The 21,610-nt window shown below is 42.3% G+C and overlaps 1 protein-coding gene across 2 annotated transcripts; it reads right to left on the reverse strand.

Annotated features, from left to right (window-relative positions):
* Positions 1-1,449: 1,449 nt before the first annotated feature.
* On the reverse strand, positions 1,450-21,482 carry tpd52 (tumor protein D52). Of its 2 annotated transcripts, XM_006787863.3 has the most exons (7): positions 21,349-21,482; positions 8,602-8,732; positions 7,682-7,830; positions 7,109-7,210; positions 5,630-5,671; positions 4,773-4,821; positions 1,450-3,441 (listed from the first exon to the last, which is right to left on the reverse strand). In XM_006787863.3, exons 1-7 carry the CDS (start codon positions 21,365-21,367, stop codon positions 3,316-3,318), a joined length of 618 nt encoding a protein of 205 aa, XP_006787926.1. In that variant the 5' UTR covers positions 21,368-21,482; the 3' UTR covers positions 1,450-3,315. The 2 variants fall into 2 exon arrangements, with proteins under 2 accessions (XP_006787926.1, XP_006787927.1); XM_006787864.3 differs by lacking the exon at positions 5,630-5,671.
* Positions 21,483-21,610: the final 128 nt, after the last annotated feature.

Raw genomic sequence — 21,610 nt, forward strand, 5'->3', positions numbered from 1 at the left:
TCAATTTTAGAGTTAGTACATTTCTAACAAGCTCAATATTTGGTATGACATCCTTTATTCTTCAACATAACTTGGATAAAAGAGTTTCTTGTGATTTCTTTAAGTAGTCTTCAAGAATAGTTTTCCAGGCTTCTTGAAGCACCTTCGGATGTTGGCTCCCTTTTGTTCCGTTGTCTGATCCCACACTGCTTCAGTAATGTAGAGAGCCGAGCTCTGGGGAGGCCAATCCATGACAGATATGGTCATTATGTGGTTTTCTGTCTAATTATGCTATTACTGTATTGGCCATGAGTTTGGGATCATTCTCATGCTGACAAATGAAGATTTTGCTGATCTGATGCCAGTATTACATAGTGGATCAGAAGAAGATTCCCTTCACTTCCCCATTTCTTAAGGACATGACTGTCAGATACTGTTCAGCTGCTGTAGATAGTTCGGGCCTACCAATACTTCTTTTGTCCTCCACTTGTCCAGTTTCCTCAAATTTTTTAGGGGCCAATGTGCACACTGTGCTGAGATACATAAGTTCTCAGTTAATGGCTCAAAAATACTGTTTTATGGCAGTGAAACTGCGACTCCACTAAAGAAATTGGAGCAAATAAGTCTTTGTAGCCAGCTGCTGGTGACAAAATGTGTAAAGATACAATTTAAACTTCTTTACAAAGTTGTCTGTATTACTTCATCCATATTTTATGTGGACTTGGGTCAGTTTTACGTAGCTTAAACAAATATTTCTCTGAAAACGGTCAGGCATGAGGACTGGATTGAAAATGAGTGAAAAACAAACAGCCAATGTGTAAAGAAAACCTTTGAAAGCCTGGAGAACTATTGCTCGAGACCACTTTACAAGAAAGTCTGGCTCCTTGGAAGCAAAATATAAAGAAATGAGGGGTGACTCGAGACTTTTGCACAGTACTGTGGTAGGAATAACAATTAAATATGAATACCAACTGCTTTGTTAGTCATATTATTGCAGTCAACTCTAAATTTATACTTCTCATTTTACCGCTGCTTTAGCCCAGACTTCAGGTCTGATTTAAACGCTGATCAGATCAGTATTTTCAACTTTTTCCAACTCCAGTGTCACTGAAACTGCTGCTTATATATTTAGAAGCCGGTTACAAACATTTTAGGCCTGTCGTCTCCTCTGACTTCCTCACTTCTCCTACATCTCCCCTCACCGTGACAGGCATCAGTAATGACTGTGAGTCAGTTCAGCAGCAGGCTCCAGGCTGTCTGGGTCGGACTGAGATGTAAACGCGCCACAAGCAGAGCTTCTGATCTTGGCTGCCCTCTTGTGTTCAGTTGAGGTATTGCACCTTTATAATATTTGTGTATTTAATGTAAAATGACGTCATAGAAACTAATGAATAAACACAGTAGGGTAAGCAACGTTGCCTGAGTGACTCCCCACTCCTCCCACGTAAAGTCAATGAGCACCGAGTCAGGTTACTTCAAAAGTCTTTTAATTAGAGTGCATTTCTTGTCTCCATGGTTCCATTCATGAACAAAAGTGTGTGTGTGTTGAATAAATGACTCCAAATAAAAACGCCTCAGATAAAAGGCTGCAACAAATTTGGTGGAAAGGAGTGTTCCCGACCCTTGGTCTGCATGGCGACGTTAATGGCGAAGGGCGAGCTGAATCACACGCACGATTGGACCACCAGCAGGAGAAGACTTGCACAAGGTCGGTCGTGCATCCAGAAGAGGGGAAGGGTTACAAATCAGTAGTTTAGTTACGCTCACGTCTCAGAGGAAGCCCTGGCTGACTCCACACTGGCTCTGTTCGCCCTTCGAGGTTCATTGAGCCTCCATCGTCACCCGTGGGTAGCACGCAACTCGATTCATTCATTGTTCAGTAGTTCAATAGTTTCTAGGATGTGCAGGATCAATAGCGAACTGAAAACAGTGGTCACTGAAGATGCACCACTAAGTTTACCTTCAACACTCAGAAATGGTGATTGATCTCTGAAAGCAGCCTTTATTTGTTTTACCCAATACTGTATGTACCTGTGCAGTCTGCCAAAACTCTACCACCAGAATCAGAATTTCAATTATTCATGCAACTTCCCCCCAAAAAGCAGGAAAAAGCCTGTTAAGCTTAGTGCGCATATTCAAAATAGGGAGGGAAACCTTCTCTGTTACAATATGATTTCATATCAGTGAAGTATCCTCTTGCTAGGCGTTTTATCACGGACAGCGCGGGGAGGTTTAGGTGTTACCTCCCACGCAGGAACAATGAAGTGTTTAAATATTGACTCTGGCTCTTTTTTTTCCCTCTTTCACCTCAGGTCAAGGCTGAACCTTGACGCTGTGTTTGCTCTATCTCTGTTCCGCTGATCTTGGCAGTTTTCCTGTAACTATCTGAGCGTGGATCGTTCTCTGACAACATCATCACAAAGACAAAGAAAGGAGGGGGGGGGGGGGGGGGGATTTTTTTCGTATGTGTGTGTGTTTCACCCCCATCCTGTGCTCTGAAATTCCTATTTTCGAGTCGGTGTTTGCACTTGTGAAAAACTGACTAATTTAACCCACAGCACTCGCACCAGGTGTCACACCCCTATGACACTGAAAGGCATACATTTTTACATTTTGTTCTTTGAACGCAGTGTTAAATTACTTTGCAATCGCGCTGTAAGAAAAATTAAAGGAAAAAAAAAAAAAAAGCCCAAAACAAGGTAAACTTAAAAAGACCCCAAAATGGAAGCAGAGCAAATGAGTGCTTCTAATAATAACAACAACTAACACATAGCACAGGGCCATGCAGAAGCTAGGAGCCTACAACTGCCTGGTTCACATACCAATGTGTAAATCCTTCATAAACGAGTGAAAACTTTTTGTGCAATTTTCTACTTGCCAGAAAATAAAAAAAATAAAAAAACCCACAAAAATTGTTACATTTCTACAGAAAAAAATAATAAATTGGAGCATGTTTGGCAGGTTAGGCAGAGGCATGAGGAGTGCGAGAGGGAGAAGATGAAGGGGAAGAGGAAAAGTGGCACAGCAGGGAGGATTTCTCCCACAGTGAGCCTGAAGAGACTCGAAGATACACAGCAAAAGACCACATGCCTGCACCCATCCCATGCTTTCACTTTCCGCGGTGGTTAACAAGTGAGAGCACGTGTCATGAGAAAAGATCAGACAATTAGATCACAAGGAAGGCTGGGAGTGTGGGGGGGAGGGAGTCACTGGTTTCCAATAAAGGGAAACTGGCACGCAGCGTTTAGGGGGAGAGTGTAGATGGCCCGGGGGGTTAGAGGGTCGACAGAGAGAGCGAGGAGGGGCTGGGGAGGGCTCAAGAGTGGTTAGGCCCTCTCAGTGCATCGGCTCCTCCTGGGAGGGCGAGTTGTCTGGCTGATTGAGCGAAGCCTCGGCGGTTGGAGAATCACCGCCGTCCTGGATGCCGGTCTCACTGGTGGATGGTGATGGGGTCATCTTGGTCTGAGGCAGGAGGAAAGAAAACAACGTTGGTTTTACTCTGCTGGAATTACAGCTACTAGAACAGAGAGCACACACCAGCATCTGTACAACCAGTGAAATGAATCTCACTTTGATCCGCTGACTTTGATCAGGCCTCGTTTATTAGGCTGTGGCAACATTTAATGTTTAAATAAAGGAATATTTAAGTGAAGCCATCACCTTTAAAAAAGCAGCACTGAGAGCGCGCTCAGCTTTAAGATAATTAACTCAACTGCACGCTAAATCCCAAGATCAAAGATTTTCTGCAGCATTAAACTCATCACATTTAATGCAATATGTTGCATTTTACTGCTATATTTTTATAATCCCTGCATATTTTTAACCATCATTTTATGATCACCATCTGACAACCTCTCAGATTTCCGTAGGGGGCACTCAGGGGGATCATTTTATGTGAGTGTGCACAGAAGCTGTGCTTCATATCCTTTGTAGTGGAAGATGTGATATTTTCTGACTCATCCAGAGCACAGAAATGTGTTTTTCTCACCACTAACTTAGACCAGTGCACAGTGGGTCACTAATTGGGATGATAAGATCATTGGGATCCAGCTACCTGCAGTCAGTGACATCTTCTAGGCCCGCTACATAAACAGGACCACTAACGTCACCAGATACCCAACCCACCCTGCACACCGTCTCATCGAACTCCTGCCATGCGGTAGGAGATACATCGACATTCAGTCACACGCAACCAGGCTGAAAACAGTGAGAGTGTTACATGACCCTTAAATAACTCTGGGAACTTATTGCACAACATTTTTGTGACCTGAATGAGTCAAATAATGTCATAGCTTCCACTACTAAGGATATGAAGGACACTGAAAGCCTTTATTGCTAAAGGAGGGTTCATAAAGCTCCTGTACCCCTAGTGCTGGTCCCAAGCCTGGATAAGTGGCAGGACTGATTCAGGGAGGGCATCTGACATCACCCACTGTTTTTTAAGGCCTCGAATTGAGCATTTTGACATCCACTATCTAATTTTTATTATTTAAACCAGACATGTGGAGCGACAGCTGGATCTAACTAAGAAACCAAGGACACCGTGTGCTCTCAGAAGCCACAAAGGCCCACTTTAAATCTTGATTAAAAAGTTATTTAAGAGCCGAAGTCCTCTTTTCACGGACACTGAAAAGAAGACGAACTGAACGCGACCTCATTACTGCGGCGTGACGCCAAAATGCAGTGGAATACAGTTTGTGCACAGAATAATGGTGCGTTTCTGACTCCTAGCCATTCTACATCCACACAGGCACGTCTGCAGACGGCATCAAGGTCCTTTATCCAGCCGTTACCTTCAGAGTCTCTACTTTCTCCTCAAACGACCTGAAGGTTGGTGCGTTTCTATGAAAGGAAAAAGACAGAAGACAGAGAGGAGAGAAGAAAAAAAAAATGACTGAAGTTATCACACATAATCACACCCAGACGAGATGCAGACACGTCTTCCTTTCAAAAGGAAAATAGAGCAGGACACCCACTGCAAGCACCGCCTTTAAAGGTCATGTTATCTGATACTCGATACACACAATGCGGGATTTTCTAAAGTGACCCCATTCTTCTCTGTTCAGCTGAGAAAGTGCTAAGAGGGCTTGTTTTTCATGCAAACACACAAAGGGAATACAGAGCGAAGAGGGCGAGAGGACAGTCTTCCGAAAAGCCTCTCGTGTGCGTGCGCTCTCGAGCTGAACTTTCGGATTCACCGGGAGAAATTTTTGATTATTTCTTATTTGGTCTGTAAATATAAAGTTCTTTCAAAACCTGGTTACGTGTGTGCGTCCAGGTTTTGTGACAGTAGAGCCATATTTAGGGCAGAACTTTCTTTCCAAGTGCAGAAAAACAAAAACCAGGCGAGCAGTTTGTGCAGGTGGGCGTTTCCCTGCATCTTCATATTTTCTTCTTCTTTTTTTTTAGATTTCTGTTAAACCTCTGAGCCTGACGAAACAGCAGCGGCCTGGCGGAGGGAGATTATTAAAGCTGCAGCTTCACTGATAGCAGATAAAGTGGCTTTCACCAGCGGTCTCTCGGTATTATTAGGGTACGCTGTCAGGTCTTATTTTATTTAACAGGAAACATGCTCTTCTGTCTGTCTACTGCCGCCCACAGACACTGAGCAGCCTCCAACATTCACACAAACTGGTTCGGGTTCTCTTACCTCATGACGGGCATGCTAGCTGAGTGCTGCAATGACTTTACGCTATCCGACAGCGTTATTGAGGAGAAAAGAAGGAAGTGTTAGTGGTCATCTTAGCACAGCGGCAGCAGGGCGTGCACAGAGCGAGAGAGCACAACATACAGCACAAACCCTCATTTATTCTACCGAGTGCATAAATCCTATAAATCCCACTTTATCCAATTAAGATTGATTGTGTATTAACACAGCGGGTACGTGTTAATCCTGTGAGTTATGGGTGAGTATCATGTCATCAAACGCACGCACACACAAAAGGACAACACATGCACACACACACACACACACCCTTCTGACCCCTGTCAGGCCCTCAGTAGCCCTCACCCCCCCATGGCAACCAGCCCCGAGGCTTTAAGGCTGCTCTTCTCAGCACACTGCAGCTTTGAGAGGACTAATGATCTTGTTTGCGGCTCAGTAATCCAGAGAGAAGGATGACAGGGGAGGGGAGACACACTAAGACACGAGAAGGAGGATCAACAAGAGATACATCTCAAATGCAACAATCTGCTGTTGATTTTTTTTTTTTTAAGTCGGGTTTAATCAGGAATAATTCACAGGAAGTGCTGCGTTTGGTGCTCTGAACGCACAGTTTGACACCTAACCCACCAGGACATATGCCCTTTAATAAGAAGCTGGTCAAAGTGGTGCAACAGGCTAATTAGATTTAAATAAAACACATTAGTGCATAAAAACACCCCTGATTACAGTTCATTCTGCAGAATTTGATTTAAAAAAAAAAAAAAAAAAAAAAAAAAAAAAAACAACAACATGCAGGAAAATGTCCAAGTCATTCATGCAAATTGAAATCGATCAGAAGAACGACCCCTGCAGTCCCACATTCAAACACATTTCACAAAGATGGTATGAAAAGAAAAAATAAGATTTATTTCTCCTTTAACTGGCCTTAAATAAGTGAGCAGTCTTACCTAACTTTATTAGACGTATAGTGTGACCTGCAAAAGCCAAGCAATGCTGTAAGTTACTCCCACTTCTGCTGTTTCCATGCTGATTATCGCACGTTTCTCATTTGTTTAACACAAACAAAGGCAGAATATGGATATACAGGAGATATGGAAGCCACTGCTTATGCTTTAAACAAAGATGTGTTTCATGTGGGCCTGCGGGTGCGTTATGAACGGAAGCAGGCGAGCTGTCTCACACTGTCCCCAGTTTTAAAGTTGTCACCTTAAAAACATGTCCTGACTCTGAATCTTGTTAAAATGAGTTTTGTTAGTGGTTAGTAAAGAAAGACAGGAGTGTGGTCTCTAAAACGCTGAGGAAGGACAGAAGGAAAAGAGGAGCTCAGGCCTTCTAACCGCTACAGGAACACATTTCTATCACATGTGATATGATGGACAGGTGCAGCACAGCGGAACCATTTTTACTGTGGCTTTTCAAAGGATTACAAAATATGATTCGCTGACATCTCCCCGTCTGACTCACCTGACATCCTCGAGCTTCCGGGTGATGGCTGAGCCCATATTTGTGAAAGCTGCTGTAGCCTTCAGACTCGCCTGAGACAGAGTTTCAGAAGTCCTCCTATAGCTGAAACAGAGAGAGAGAGAAAGAGGAGTGATGGGCGGCCAAAAAAAAAAAAAAAAAAAAAAGGATATGAGTGTGATGAAAAGAGACTGAAGGATCAAAGCCTGAAGAGACACGTCAAGGTCAGAAGTAAACTTCAGTGTCTTTTTCATTTTAAAGAAAAGCCGGAGAGCATCAGAATGCTGCTCATTTCCTTCAATGTGAATCCCACCGAACAATTTCAAACAGGTCACGGGCAGCCTGTCAGGAGCACTGACAGCTTTCTCCTCGTTCAGCGCAAAAAGAGCGTTTTCTCCACAGCGCTGACAGTTATCCGTATTTTCAGAGCAATTAGAGAAAACGTGCAGGGTTGATGCATAAGAAAGCTCTCGATCAGGACGGGAAAAGGACAAAAATACTACAAAAAGTCTTTAGCAAACGCTTTCAGTCGGCTGACATGAAGGCATCGTGAAAAGCGCGCAGCTCAGTACTTACGCAGTGGAGGCAGTGACCTCCTGCCAAGTTTTGGTGATGTTCTGTTTCAGCTCATTAAGAGGAGTGATGCCCAGCTTCCTCTTAATTTCAGTCAGCTGCTTGTCTTTGGATGCCAGCACCTGGGACAGAGTCTGGATCTCATCTTCGACCTACACACACACACACACGTGCGCGCGCTCACACAGACGTCATATTTGATTCTACATATAAATCTGTACCCCAACATGTAAAGTCTGGCTCATCCAGTATTTGCCATTATAAAAAGACCCAAATTCAAAACACATTTTTTCCAGGTCATAAAACTCCACCATTGTTTAACCGCATGACCGTAACGACATTTCCAATTTATTTGGAGCCAGTCCCCACAAACACCACCGTTCTGCTGTTACAAATACAAATTATCTCATTAAATCTGCAGTAAATACATTCCTCGACAAATGAGCCGTTTCATCAAAATACTTTAAATCAACTGAACAGAATGACTGTTCTCCAAATAAGTCGTTAAAAAAAATTATTTTTTGAGCCTTTTAGCCTTTATCTGTTAGAGGCGGACAGGACAGCATGGAGCCAGAGAGGGCGGGTGACAGGCAGCAGCAAAGGCCCTGAGGCTGAATCGAACCCAGGCAGCTGCAGAGAGGACCGAGCCGTTAGTACACGCGCCACCAGGTCTGGTCCTGGAGCAACAACATTCAGCTGTTTTAAATAGCTGTGAACCGTTTTTTAAGTGAAAAGGCCTGAACTTAGCTTCTCAGTGGTTAAAGAGCATGGCATGTTCCCCCATGCGTGGGCTCTCTCTGGGTACTCTGGCTTCCTCCCACAGTCCATCATGTCAGGTTAACTGATTATCCCAAACTGGGAGCGTGAATGTTTATCTCACTCAGACCAACATCTCTTCTATTAAATCTTTGACCCCTCCTGACCTTAGCCAGCTCCTCCTGCAGCTCCTGACGCTCTTCCTCTGTCAAGTCGGGTGTTGTTGAGGACGCAGCGCCAACAGACGTCACTGCATCCTCTCCAACCTCTGGGACAGAGTCCGGATGGCCCTGGGAACCTGGGAGGTAAAAAAAAGAAAAGAAAGAAAGAAAGAAAGAAAAGAAAACAATGTTTTTTACTCAGCAAGAAGTGCAAAATTTAATAAAGTGATCTCTTTTTAAAGATGCACAGACATGTCTGGTGATTTAACATGTGACAGAGATTAAGGAGTGAAGCTTTCCACAATTCTTCCTGCACAGACCAGCTATACCATCTCCCTCACACACACACGGCATATAGAGTACAAGCTTGTCTTGGATGTTGATGACTCTGACAGAGCTGTGCTCAGCAGGAACAAGAGCGCATCAATAATACAAAGGACTTTCTAGATAGAGACATCCTCGGCTCAGACAGTGTGAGAGGAGGAGTTGTTGGGATCTGTGAAACAAAAGTACGACACCCAATAAGGATGTTCTGGGCCAGAAGTGAGCTGGAATAGGGGAAACAAAAATCTCTCCCTGAGGTCATTATTTTTTTTTGGTATCTAGTCAAATTATTTCAAGGAAGTTAAAGTATAGACACAAAACCCAAAATAGGAGAGTATGAAGAAAAAAAAGGAAAAAGGGGAAACCCCAGAGCTGAATAACTCAGTGTGAGGGGAAGAATACAAGAAAAAGGAACTGCTGGAGTGAACTTCATAAACATACAGTGTTGTTACCTCAGCGTGGAGGCAGAACCATCACACAAAACAGAGAAGAGTGTAAGTTTCATTAAAGCGTTGGCTCAACCTAACGAGTAAGAGAATTTGGCCATGTGCAATTTTCTCAGCAGACTGGGGTTGTAATAATTATGTAATAACAGTGAAATATATGTAATAGTGCAAGAGTGAAATGAAGACATCAGGTGCAGCTTCTGTGTATTTGCAGCTGCTTATTATTATTTAGGATTTAAAAAGAAAAAGTGCATTTGAAGGTGGTCACGTAAGCAGCCAGCAGCCAATTGTTTTAGTTTGACCTGTTCACTGCCTGAATATAGGAAATGTTCCTCTCAGTGACTGAGCTGTCAGCCAGCTGGGGTCAGGATTTGGCATAAACAGCAAAACGCACAACATAATTTTAGCTGGTGATACATTTTGTTTCCACACGGAGGCTGCGGTGAAACGCGCAATCTCGCCAAAAGGAATGGTACTTGAAATACATCTTCATCTCCAGCCTCCTCCTCCCACTTCATTCCAAATACTGAGGACTCCCTTTCTCTCTTTCGATGCAGACCACTGTGAAAACGTGAGATGGAGACAGAAAAAAGAGAAGGAAAAAAAAAAAAAAAAAATCACATAAATCTAGCAGTGCACACTCCCACAAAGACAGCGGGATTGCCTCACGCCGTCTGGAGAGCCGTTAATGAAATAACGTTCCTCTGCCTTCAAAACACACATTATTATCACGAGCTGAGGGAGCCGTGCCATTAATTGCTTCTCCTTTTACATTTAATTAACGCCAGGGGACAAGGCGAGCGGATTGGACACCTCACAAGTGCAAATATTTATATGTCAAAACACGCTTTGGCGAGAGAAGTGAAAATCCGAGGCAAATCGTTTCGACGAGGAAACGGAGATGGGCATTATGGTAATCAGGCAAAAAGAAGCACAGAGGAAATTCTCATTTAGATCTCAGTCCTGAAATCACCCCCTCTGTTCCTGTGGGGTGTTTCACTTCATCTGCCCTTAAGCTCTTTTCCACTCTCTTTTGAATTTACCCCCCTCTTCTTCCTACTAGTGATACAGCACTGACACCATATATGCAGACAAACCTGCGTACTACAACATCACAATTTTGCAATAGACACTTCCTGTTATAACGGCTGTGCTTCAGCCAGATAAAGAAAAAAATAATACACCACCCTTTTTTTAAATTTTAGTACACATAATGTTTTGATAACCTACAATATGCTGCTCAGGAACTCATTTTCTTCAAGCACATCGGGTTATGTAAAATTCTGGGCACCTCTGTAAATGTCTTGTAGGTGTGTTTCCATCAGTAGGTGCTAAGAGCATGAGAGGAAAAAAAGAAACAAAGGGAGAGTCAGAGAGAGAAACAAATAGAGAAGTTTATATGCGAGTGTAGGCAGAAGTTTGGCTTGCGACATCAAACTGCATACTCACCCACATCCCTGCCCAACCTCTATGGTTTGAGCTCATTTCCTCTTAACAATCCTGCCCTATGAGCACCCAACTGTGTGTCTGTCAGTACTGTAGCAACGACGAAGACGTGCACTTAAATAAAGACCACGAGCTTTTTGATTGTCCCTCTTTTCCTGTGATAACGACCCAAAAGGAAAGCAGCGATGTCGCCTAGTCATCGAATAGCGGTAACCACGCTAATGCAGCTTTCATAAAGGGCCAGACGACACACCAATAAACATGGGAATCAATAAAGTTGTATTACACAACCAGAATGTTACGAAAGAATAAGATAAGAATGACAGTGTGCATAGGAAGCTATTTGTTCACCTTAATGGGCTCTATTGTCTCATTTGAGTTATATCAAACTCAATCCTTGCACACTTTTGTGTGTGTGTCTGCACACAAACAGCTCCAAACATGACGAGGAACATCCTTTAAGATTTTCCATCTCTCTCTCTCTCTGTCAAACTTATTCTCATAAATACGACCTACCTCAAACGCCTCATGGAAATTTCATCAATTTTGCACAGAGGTTTAATTGGACTCAAGAGTGAATTAATACTGTTAGTCAAAGGTTAAAGGTCACCGAGCACACTGTCAACCATAACCAATTAGAAGGAAATTTAGCATAAATGCTCAGCAGGGTAAAATGATGACATTTAATATAAAAGCGGCAACTTGACTGATACGTGCGGTTTTTTCTGACATCGTGGTGCCTAAAATATTGGCCACCTTATTATGTAAACAAACACGCAAGCGAACACGACAGGAAATGTGACAGTCAGCGATCCGGATACCTACAATCAAAACTCTCCTCTTAAGGAAATACTTAGAATTAGAGCTTGTATTAAAAGAAGCATCCAGCTGCGTCGAGGCACTAAACCCATTCTGTGTTATTTGCAACTTTCAACAGTGCTAGCGTTAAAGAACTTGAGGCATAAAAACCTCAGCATGAACAGAAACTACGAGGACCTGAGAACAGTAAGACACATGGAGCACGCACACAGCTAGGGAGCTGATGATGTCGTGACAAGGAACAGAGGAAGATGAGGAATTTAATTCACAGGACAACGAGGGGAAGGGCAACAGGTGGAAACACAGCTGGAACAAATCTGAGTAACAGAACAGGAGAAGCAAAACTGAGCATAACACACATGAGACGAGGCACCGTCAAAATAAAACAGGAAGTGACATACACATAGCGACCCAGACGAGGACATGAAAGCTTGACAGTAGGACAGGAGGTAAACGGACACGGAAGCACGTGGCAGAGTGGGGAGACAAAGAACATGGAAACAGGTACAGGAGACAGAACACAGAGACATGACTAAGACATGGAGAGAGGGAGAGGAAGACATAAGACAGGCAGGGGAACCTAAGGAAACGCTAAAGACAGAACATAGAGACGCAGACTATGACCAACGGGACATGACAACAAGACTGACATCCACAGGAGACACCGAGGACAGAACACAGGGACGAGACATGAAAGGAAATTAATATCAGACTCAGAGACTCTAGAAAGAACCAAACTCAAGACTAAACCGTACAAAACTAAAACTCTTAATCATCTTCATGACGCAAAGGAAAGAATAATGAATTCACACAAAACTTGAAATCCTGGCTCACAGACCCAGGTACCATGACAACAGGAGGTCCCTACCGCAGCTGAATGAGTCTGTAATAATGGGAGGAATGATGGTTGGGGAACAGATGATGAACACTGCTGCCTGTGAGAACTCGTTGGAAAGGCTTAATTGTAAAAATGAGACAAAATCAAAGCACAACTTGATATGGACAGTCTGTACTGGACATTGCAAAAAATGTCACCCAATAACTTATGGTACAAAGTGTCCTGTGTACCTCACTCTGTGTCCGTCTTGTTCTGTCTTTTTCTATTTATATCTAACTCAATTGGATAAATGTTCAAAGACAGCGTGATAAAGAGCTGAATAACTTTAAACTACTGCAGCGAATACTTCTCTTTTTCCCCAAAACAGAAAAACGGACAGTTTTACAGTCATTGCATCCTTATTTTCTACATTTCCGGGAAAAAGAAGGAAAACACGGAGAGCAGTGAGGGCACGGCGCGCCGTGTGGTACAGCAGCATAATTATGACTGAAGTTTAAAGAGTTATGATGGTCTGAAATCGACACTGAGATCTAGAAACATCTAAATTGAGAGAATGCTGTCATACGCATCGCCAACAATCATCATTTGTTCCCTCCCCCTCCAGTTTGTGCCCCCACCCCAAATTCTTCCTGTTCAATGAACCAAACCCATGTTTTGTCTTTTTATCCAGCAGGCACACACGAAAAACACACACCCTTCACTCGGCCTCTCCCTTCTCTCCTTGTGATTACCTCTGGTTTTGACAGCTGGCGAGCTGGGCGGTGTGTCGCTTAAGGCTGGGGAGAGGTAGAGATAGCTGGTGTTGACTCCTTGTTCAAAGTCAAACGGAGAGCAGTATTCCTCCAGAGGGTCCATGCTTTATTCTTTACAGCTTTCAGCGTGTCGCCGGCCGGAGCGACTACCACCTCCTTTTTACCAGCACTACCTAAGCAGAGCCAGCCGAGTGCTTATTGCTGATTGTTTGCATGTGACCCAGGCGCGTGCTGCTTGTGTCCGTTTCCTTCTTTACTAGACATGCGGAGACACACTCGAGTGTCCGAGTGTGTGCATGCACAAGGAAGGAGGTTTTGTATCGGCCCTCAGGTAGTCACAAGGTGAGAGTGACTACAGTGATGCCAATTTCTAAATATCGGTTTCTGTTTTGGGCCAAGGTGTAGTGAGCCCTTTGTTCCTGTCTTGCTGTTAATAAGTTACCTGTCCCCTCAAGCAGCTGTTGTAGCCGGCTCACACACACAGACACACAAAAAACACACCCTCCCACTTCCTCTCCACTATAATCCCAAAGGTCAGTTCTTAGTCCATCCTGCAGACCGTGAGCGCCATCGCTGTCATTTTTGTGTGCCTAGCTGCTGTTGCGATACCGCACGGTACTCCTGTTCCAATACTCTCGGGTTCCACCGCTGTTCCCGCCCTCCCTCGCTTCCCAGCCTGTCAATCGAGGAGGACATGAGAGCGACCCCATTTGTGTGGGCCGGTCACGTGATGTGATTGTGTAGGGGCGCATTAGATGAAAAGCATAATCTGCAGTGTCCCAGATTACAGCAAAGCTCTAATCCAGAGTGGACAGTCCAGCTTGAAGCAGCGGTAATGCTAGTCAGCTAGAAAGGAGAAGAGAGGGTGCCAGAGGCTACGCGAAGTGGTAGAGGGAACAAGTGCTAGATTGTGTACTCACACAAACTGCTTGCCACAATGGCATTCTCTGAACTAGAAAGCTCCTGTAATGCAAGACCTTCATCACATGAAAACAAACTCTTTTAATCGAGTTTTTCCTCGCCTGAAAGCAGACTTTTTCTTTTGCGTTACGACACGGCACAGAGCCGTGACATAAAGCAGGTATTTAGGCTGCACAAAGAGAGGAAAACATAAGTGTAATCCTTGTCACATTTCAATCAAATGTGCAAAAAGCAGCGTAGATGGCAACATATTAGACACTGAAGCTTTCAAGGTTGCGTTGAAAAAGAAAAGCAGCACAAGTTTTATGACGGTGAACGGACAGAATCCCTGAAAGAGCTCGAGAGCATTGTGGAAGGAGGTACAAAACAAACATCGGCTAGTGAAGCAGAGTGAAGCCGCCTCAAAGCAAGATCATATACTGAGTTTTTACTGGTTTGAAACTGAGGTCTGGTGGTTATCGGCTCAGTTACCCACCTAGTAATTTACCTTTAGTTAACAGACGTGTCAGACGAAGACTTTCCTGTTAGCTCTGGACATTTAATAATCAAAAATGTATTTTATATTTAAGCAAATGTGCAATTTGCAGGGGGAGGGGCTACCCAGGCAATCAGAGGGAAAACAGAAAGGGTTATATCAACCCCCTCTTTAAAGAAATGCATTCAAATATATTTCAATTACTACCCTGGTGATTTTCCTTTGGGGAAAGCCCAAAACGCTTCAGTAGATTTACGATTTTTTATTTCTTCCCTGATGTATAATAAGTAATCGCAGCAGACTCAACCACGGATGTAAAATTGCCCTAAAATTACTCGATAACATTGGAAAGATGTGCTGCAGCACCGGTATCGAGCAGCATTAAAATTGAAGTGGTGAAGATTTAAACTCTGCAAAGGTATCGCTGCGGGGAAAATTAGCACATTAGTACAGAAATATTCACAGGGAGAATTTTAAAACTATGTACATAAATCACGAGCTCCCTTCAGGCCTGTGCAGCCACCATTCTTCTGTGCAGAAAGCCAGACGTGCATGTCTGCTTGATCCTCTCCAGGAAATGCCTTACATTTAGAGAGAAGGAGCGGTGCTCTCCTGAAAGTATTGAAACACTAGGGGACAAATTCCACGATTAACTGGAGTAAAAAAAAAAAGTTGACATTTTTTCCTCCTACATATTTTGTACAACCCAACATTTGAGTCTCTTTAAATCAGTACCTGTGGATAAGGTTAAACACAGCAAGAAAACTCATATTGGAAAAAAAAAAAAAGTCTTTGATATTAGACCGAACTCATCAAGTTGCTCAGTTTCTGAGGCAGCAAAGCAATTAACATTTTGCACCACCAACCTTACTGTAAGATACGAGGCTCTTCTGCGCCTTTTAATCCACAGGCCTGATCTGTTTCCTGCATGTTCACAAGGAAACTCAAATTCTGCCTTCTTAGAATCAAAGGCTGGTTTGTGGGAAAGCCTCCCATGTGAATGTTTGCCCTCTCGTTCTCACTGTAGATGAACGCACTTTGAGCTACCTGCAGACACTGTGGTGATGTTTTTTGGTTGGTCTGCTGTTTGGTTGGGCAGATAGGAAAACGGTTGAAATCTGCACCAGCAGTAGTGACACATTTTCCACTTTCAAACAATTTGGAGATCCTTTTTAAATCCTCATCAGACTAAAACAAATCCAGATTTTTTTTTCTAAAGCTCTTGGTCTGATAGCATCCCACACTTTAAAAAGAAAAAATACAAATAAAAAAAAAACACAGCACTCATAGTTTTGGTCTGATCTCATTTTCAACAGTAAGCAATGTTTCAAAGACATAATCTTAATGGGATGTACTTATTTTTCTACTTAACTGTACATCAAAGTGATGAACATGTTCATTTTTTCCATTTGAGGAAAACAGGTGACTAAGAGTAACTCAGTATCAAAGAAACCCCATCATGGCAGCAGAGGTATTACAATGATGGTGACAGGGAGATGATGAGTTTCAATGTAACAGCAAACCCTACAGTACACATGACAAGTCTGTAAAACAAGTTGTTGGTCATATAAGGCTAACTAGCATAACACTACAGCTACACTAGACAGGCTCCACAACACAGCTTTTCTATTTAGCAAAGTCAACCCAGAAGTAATGCGTTTGCAGTCGCTCACGGCAAACTATCAAGCCTCAACGTGCAAACAACAGTCCAATATAAACGTCTCAGTAAATGTACGAACACATTCTCTTAAAACAGTCTAAATGATTAGTATTACTGGCACTTCTTCAAGTACTCCGGCATACAAACAGCCTCCAGTGCTGAGAGTCATTACACATTCACTTGGCGGCTGCAGGTAATATTTCTCTGGCTTCTGTAACTTTGGGATTTCCTGACAACAGATATTTTCCCCTCTCAACTGGCATTTTATGACATTCCCCACAAGTCAGCCACAACATAAACAATAAGAAATTACGTCCCTCAGTAGGTTTGTTTTTGTGACTTTGCATACTCCCAAAAAGAGGAAGTAGTGTTCACAAAGACTTTGTGGTTCACTTTGTGGAAGCCAGACGAAAGTGATTGTTTCAGGCAGAATATGAGCTGAAAGCCTGTATGACGGGGTCAGTTTAGCAGAAAAAAATATTTTCTTAAACTGGGAAGTCTCAGAATACAAATATAGAGGTAAATATGAATACAAGAGGTCCTCGTTAAGATGCAAGCACAAATACTTTTCTACAAGAATCCTTCTGTACTGAAACGGATCGAACCAGCACACTCATTTTTATATCTTAGCAAACAGTATCTCTCTCAGCTAGACTGGACAGGCCTCCCAACATGATGAACTCAACATAACTCCGCAGCCCTCCTGATCAGTGGAGCCCCTAATCCATGTGATACTTGTTAAAACAACACATACAGACACACGTGCACACAAACCAGTACGCTTGTATAGCTATATTATTAAAAATGATGAAAGTCAAGACATTTTCACAGAATAAGTTCATGCCATTAAAGCATCCCATTTGATTTATAAGACAAACAGAAACACAAATCAACCCCTGCCGCGACTGTGACCGTAAACACAAACAAACAGCCATTTTAGAGCGGCTAATGAAGAACAGTGCACGATCAATTACCTTACTATTCAAAGCAGAGCCTGTCACACGATTAGCCTAAACAGGAATCATGAGACATGGATAACTGTGGATACTTTGACTAGGCCCACAAAGCATGAGATGTGCATGATGGGAAGTGGCCACACCTCAGATGGACACCGATACTGTACATGTGCATTCAATCTAGACTCTTGGCTACACGACTTAAGACAAACATGGAGATGAAAGCTGATTAAAGTTAGTCTGACAGGCTGGAAAAAAAAAAATCTCCTCTCGATCTGTTGCTTAAATGTGAAGCAGCTGCTTACAGATGGTTAGCGCACAACTGGAAACAACTGGAAACAGCTAACCGACCCACAACACAACTGTACATGAACCATTCAAACTGGAAAAGGGTGTCAATCCTCTCATCTTTCAAACAACGGTAAACACTAAAAATGGGTTGTTTCTCCAAATACAAGGTCTAATGTATGGCAACAGATTGGAAAGCTGTTGCTGTGTGGCCTACTTCCAAAACAGATTCACCATCTTACTCTATTTGCACTACAAATACAGGACATGGTGTATAGAGCAGCACGGTAGTACAGCACATTAAAAAAATAATGAAACCAAAACTTTCTGCAGTCATTATACATCTTAGCCGGGCTTAAGATGACCAATAAACGCTAAAAGTTTAAGTTTTTCCCTGATTGTGTTACAAAACCTTAAATAACTGAAGTGATGGAGTTTAGATGAAAACAGCAGGTATCGGACAGGAACAAAGGGTCTGCCAAACCTTCTACAGTCATGTAAGGTACCAATTAAAAGATAATGAAAGCAGGGACAGAAGTAACCTGAAATAAAAAAGAACTTTTGGTTAATTGGGAGTAATAATTTATATCTCCACTGAACTTTCTTTTAAATAGTTTATCAAAGTTTCTGTCTGCAGTCTTTCACTGGAAAATAAACTACCAGGCAGGTGAGAGTGCTGCTTGGCCAAATCTCACAAGTCGGTGAAAAATTCTCCATAAAGCTGTACTGAAAGTAGTGGAATTTAATGACCTTTGAGTTTCTTTTTCGTTCAGTTTAACAGAGCCTGATCACTGCATTTTACTGCTGAAACTTCAAACAATTCAGATAAATATTAAATGCATTGCATTGTGATGTATATATTTAGGTTAAAAGCATGTTTGCCTGAGTATTCTTTCAAACTTCAGACTTTTTGGACCAGCATAAAGTATCTTATACCATATTTCCCAACGTTTTCTTTCAGGCAACTATCAGGTCCACATACAAAGTTTTCAAATAGACAGCTGGTGTTCCCTTTAATCTTTGAAATGAAATGTGCAAACCTGGCGACACCAACATTCAAAGTTACAGCTTTCAAGGCTACAGCTTCTCACATACATCAAACCCTTCAAAAAGTCCTTTTAAAATGATCTACAACAGCCATGACTCCTGACAGGTGTATTTCTGAGTAGACTTCAAATACTAATGGTTTTGGTAAACACACATCTGGTTTTCACTAAATGGGAGGTCCAGGCCAGACTGACACAGCTTGTAGCCCAATATGACATTTGTTGGCATGACTGAACAAATCATAGCAAACCTTTACATAAACACATGCAATGTTTGCAGCTTTTAAAGTATGATTTGGATGTGCTGAATGTATTTCCAGCTCAAACGACCGGATCTGCATTACTGGGGTGGGGATGTTGTTTGTGAGAGACTTCCTCTGACAGCTGAAAGCAAACAGTTGTGCATCACAGAAATCTAATAAAGCCAAAAAATGTTGGCTTCTGCTCCTGATCAATCTCATTAGACCGGGTAGCTGAAAAACAACACGGGCTGGTGAACCTGACCACGTCCTTTCTGAACTGATTCAAGCCACAAGCCTGTATGCAGACAATGAAACAGGCAACATTCAAAACAACAATAAAAGTTAGTCTGGAGTACAAAAACTTTCTACAGTCCTTGACATTGACCTGGAACAATATGACTGAGTGAGAAGGCATTTAGGTTCAGGCAAATCAAGGTTGACAAGATCATAAGGCACATCTGAGTCAACCACAAATTTCACTGAACCTGAGTTTAAGTGGGAAAAAAACATTCACTATGGAAAAAATAACATTATACTGCAAGAAAAAGGGAGGACACAAACAGACAAGTTTGTTATCTAAAGGTCATCTGCACAGAGACACACAATCAAGGGAGAGCAGACTCCTTTGAGAGGCACCAGTCAGAGCACTCTCCGACCATGGTCCTGCAAAAAACCTGTTCACCAAGTTATTTGCAAATGCTTTACCTGAATTACTGACAAAGGATTGAAGCATCTAACCTATGAAACCCTCCCTTAAAATAAATAAAATAAATAAATAACGTAAAGGGAGGTTATTGTATTGGAGCAAACAAATACTTGTCACTGAGCGTCCTCAACTTCCACGAGGAGGATGCAGGTACAGATGGTAGTAAAATACAGCTACCATACCAAAAGTCTGACCTTGAAACAAACTTGGCTGCCTGTACAGCAGTGTGACTATAAATTCAGAGAGCACAGCAGTTCCTATGATGATATTTAAGGTGATAAAATTACATCTCGAGAGGCAGATCATTTACTTTTGCTGCCTAGAGAGGTAAACAGACACCACCTCAAGGCTGCAGTAAAGTTAGAGATTGGCAAAGAGTTTCCCCTTTATCTGATAACTATGCAATTTCACTTTCTTGCGATTACTTGTGGTACAGGCCTGTTTTATTGCGATTTTGATGAACAATAGCCTGTAGTGCAAGTGTGCACAGCCTTAAAAGAAATCTGGCATTCACCTTTTTTCAAAGTGTGTTTTTTAAGGTCACATACAATGACTTATAAAACCACTAAAAGACAAGATATCTACTGGTGCATCCGCTGCACGCACACAGTGAAAAAACATGTCATGTGGGAAGGGAAAACCCTCCAAAGCATACCACAAGAAACCTTTATGAGCAAAGAGAACCCAGATCAAACAGTTACTAAGATACCATTTACTTAAGGATGTGTTCAGGACCTGCAACTCTAATTCAGGAATGGGCTTCACAAGCGTGGCATTTAAAGCCAAGTAAAGCATTCTTTTCTATTGTGTCCACTGGCAGCAACACAGAAAGTGATGCAGAAACACACCTCATTTCTTCTGATATGGAGAAGCACAAATTATCAATCAGGAACCAGTTACATCAATAATTCTGGTGTTCATACGCAACATTTGTTCTGGCTTTCTCTCTCTGCGTTATTAAAAAGGGAAGAAGAAGAAAAAAAAAAAAAAAAAACACAAAACACAAAACAACTTTCAACCATCAGAAAATTACTTTTGAGAACCCAGAGGAGGGTGAAGGTTGTTTGTGCTGCAAATTCCAACATGACATTTTAAATTAACAAATAAAACTCAGATGCTTTGCTTCTTTCCACAAGCACTTTAGTGCAAATGAAGTAGAATAAAATAATACAAAGATCAGAGAAGAATGGATTATGCTGTTTATGAGTAAAATCACAAAAAGTTGGACATACAAGCCACCCACAACTCACAACCACTTTGGCATAGAATAAGAGTTCGTACATTTCAAAATAAAACTTTTTTTCCAGTGTAAAAAACCATTTGAAAGAGCATAAGAGCACAGCGTGACTTGTCTGAACTAGTTATAGCAGTGCGCTGTCAAACAGGTGTAACCCATTCTTACAGGCTAAGCCGTCAGTTACAAAATATGTTGTTGACTAGTGTTTTACTGCTTTTCTTCACTGCCTGTCAAAGTTTTTAACTCACACAAAAACTGAAAATGTGCGTTTATGGTTCCACCTAATAAGTAATGGGTGGTTTACATGCTGGTAAAAAAAAATGAAAATTGTGGCGTGACACCGCACTTCCGTGTCATTTTTCTAGAAATCTCTTGCAGTGGTGCTGCTGAAAAAAGTTATTTTCTTCTTCAAATTCTTCAAACTGTTGTCCGTCGCAAAATAACTCACTTTATTCGTATGGCGAGAGGTAGCATATGCTCTCAACGAACTAACTCGAGTCACAGCACAAAGTTAGCTAGTCCGCTAACTTTTCTCTAAGGAAAAAATAGTTTTAAAACATCTACTACGACACTGGCACACGTCGATGATTTAATTACCTTTGTCTGCATCCTCCATTGTCTGTCCAAAGTGTTGTTTCTTGTCGATTTCTACTCAGGGTCCGCAGGTTGTTCACTTTCCTGCTGTGGGTCTTCCTGTTCTCTGCCTCATGTTGCCAGGCAGCCCGCCGTGCCGGGTGGGGTTCGCGGTGACGTCAGCACGCAGCAGTGTAAACAGAAGCAAGCACGTGGATCAAGTTTTAGCCCAACAACAATGCAAAGCTGCGCAACAAGGACACGTCATTATTTGTGTTTCTGTTTT

The sequence above is a fragment of the Neolamprologus brichardi genome, chromosome 22, assembly GCF_056152115.1.
Source record: "Neolamprologus brichardi isolate AB-2024 chromosome 22, ASM5615211v1, whole genome shotgun sequence".
NCBI classification, from domain to species: domain Eukaryota; kingdom Metazoa; phylum Chordata; class Actinopteri; order Cichliformes; family Cichlidae; genus Neolamprologus; species Neolamprologus brichardi.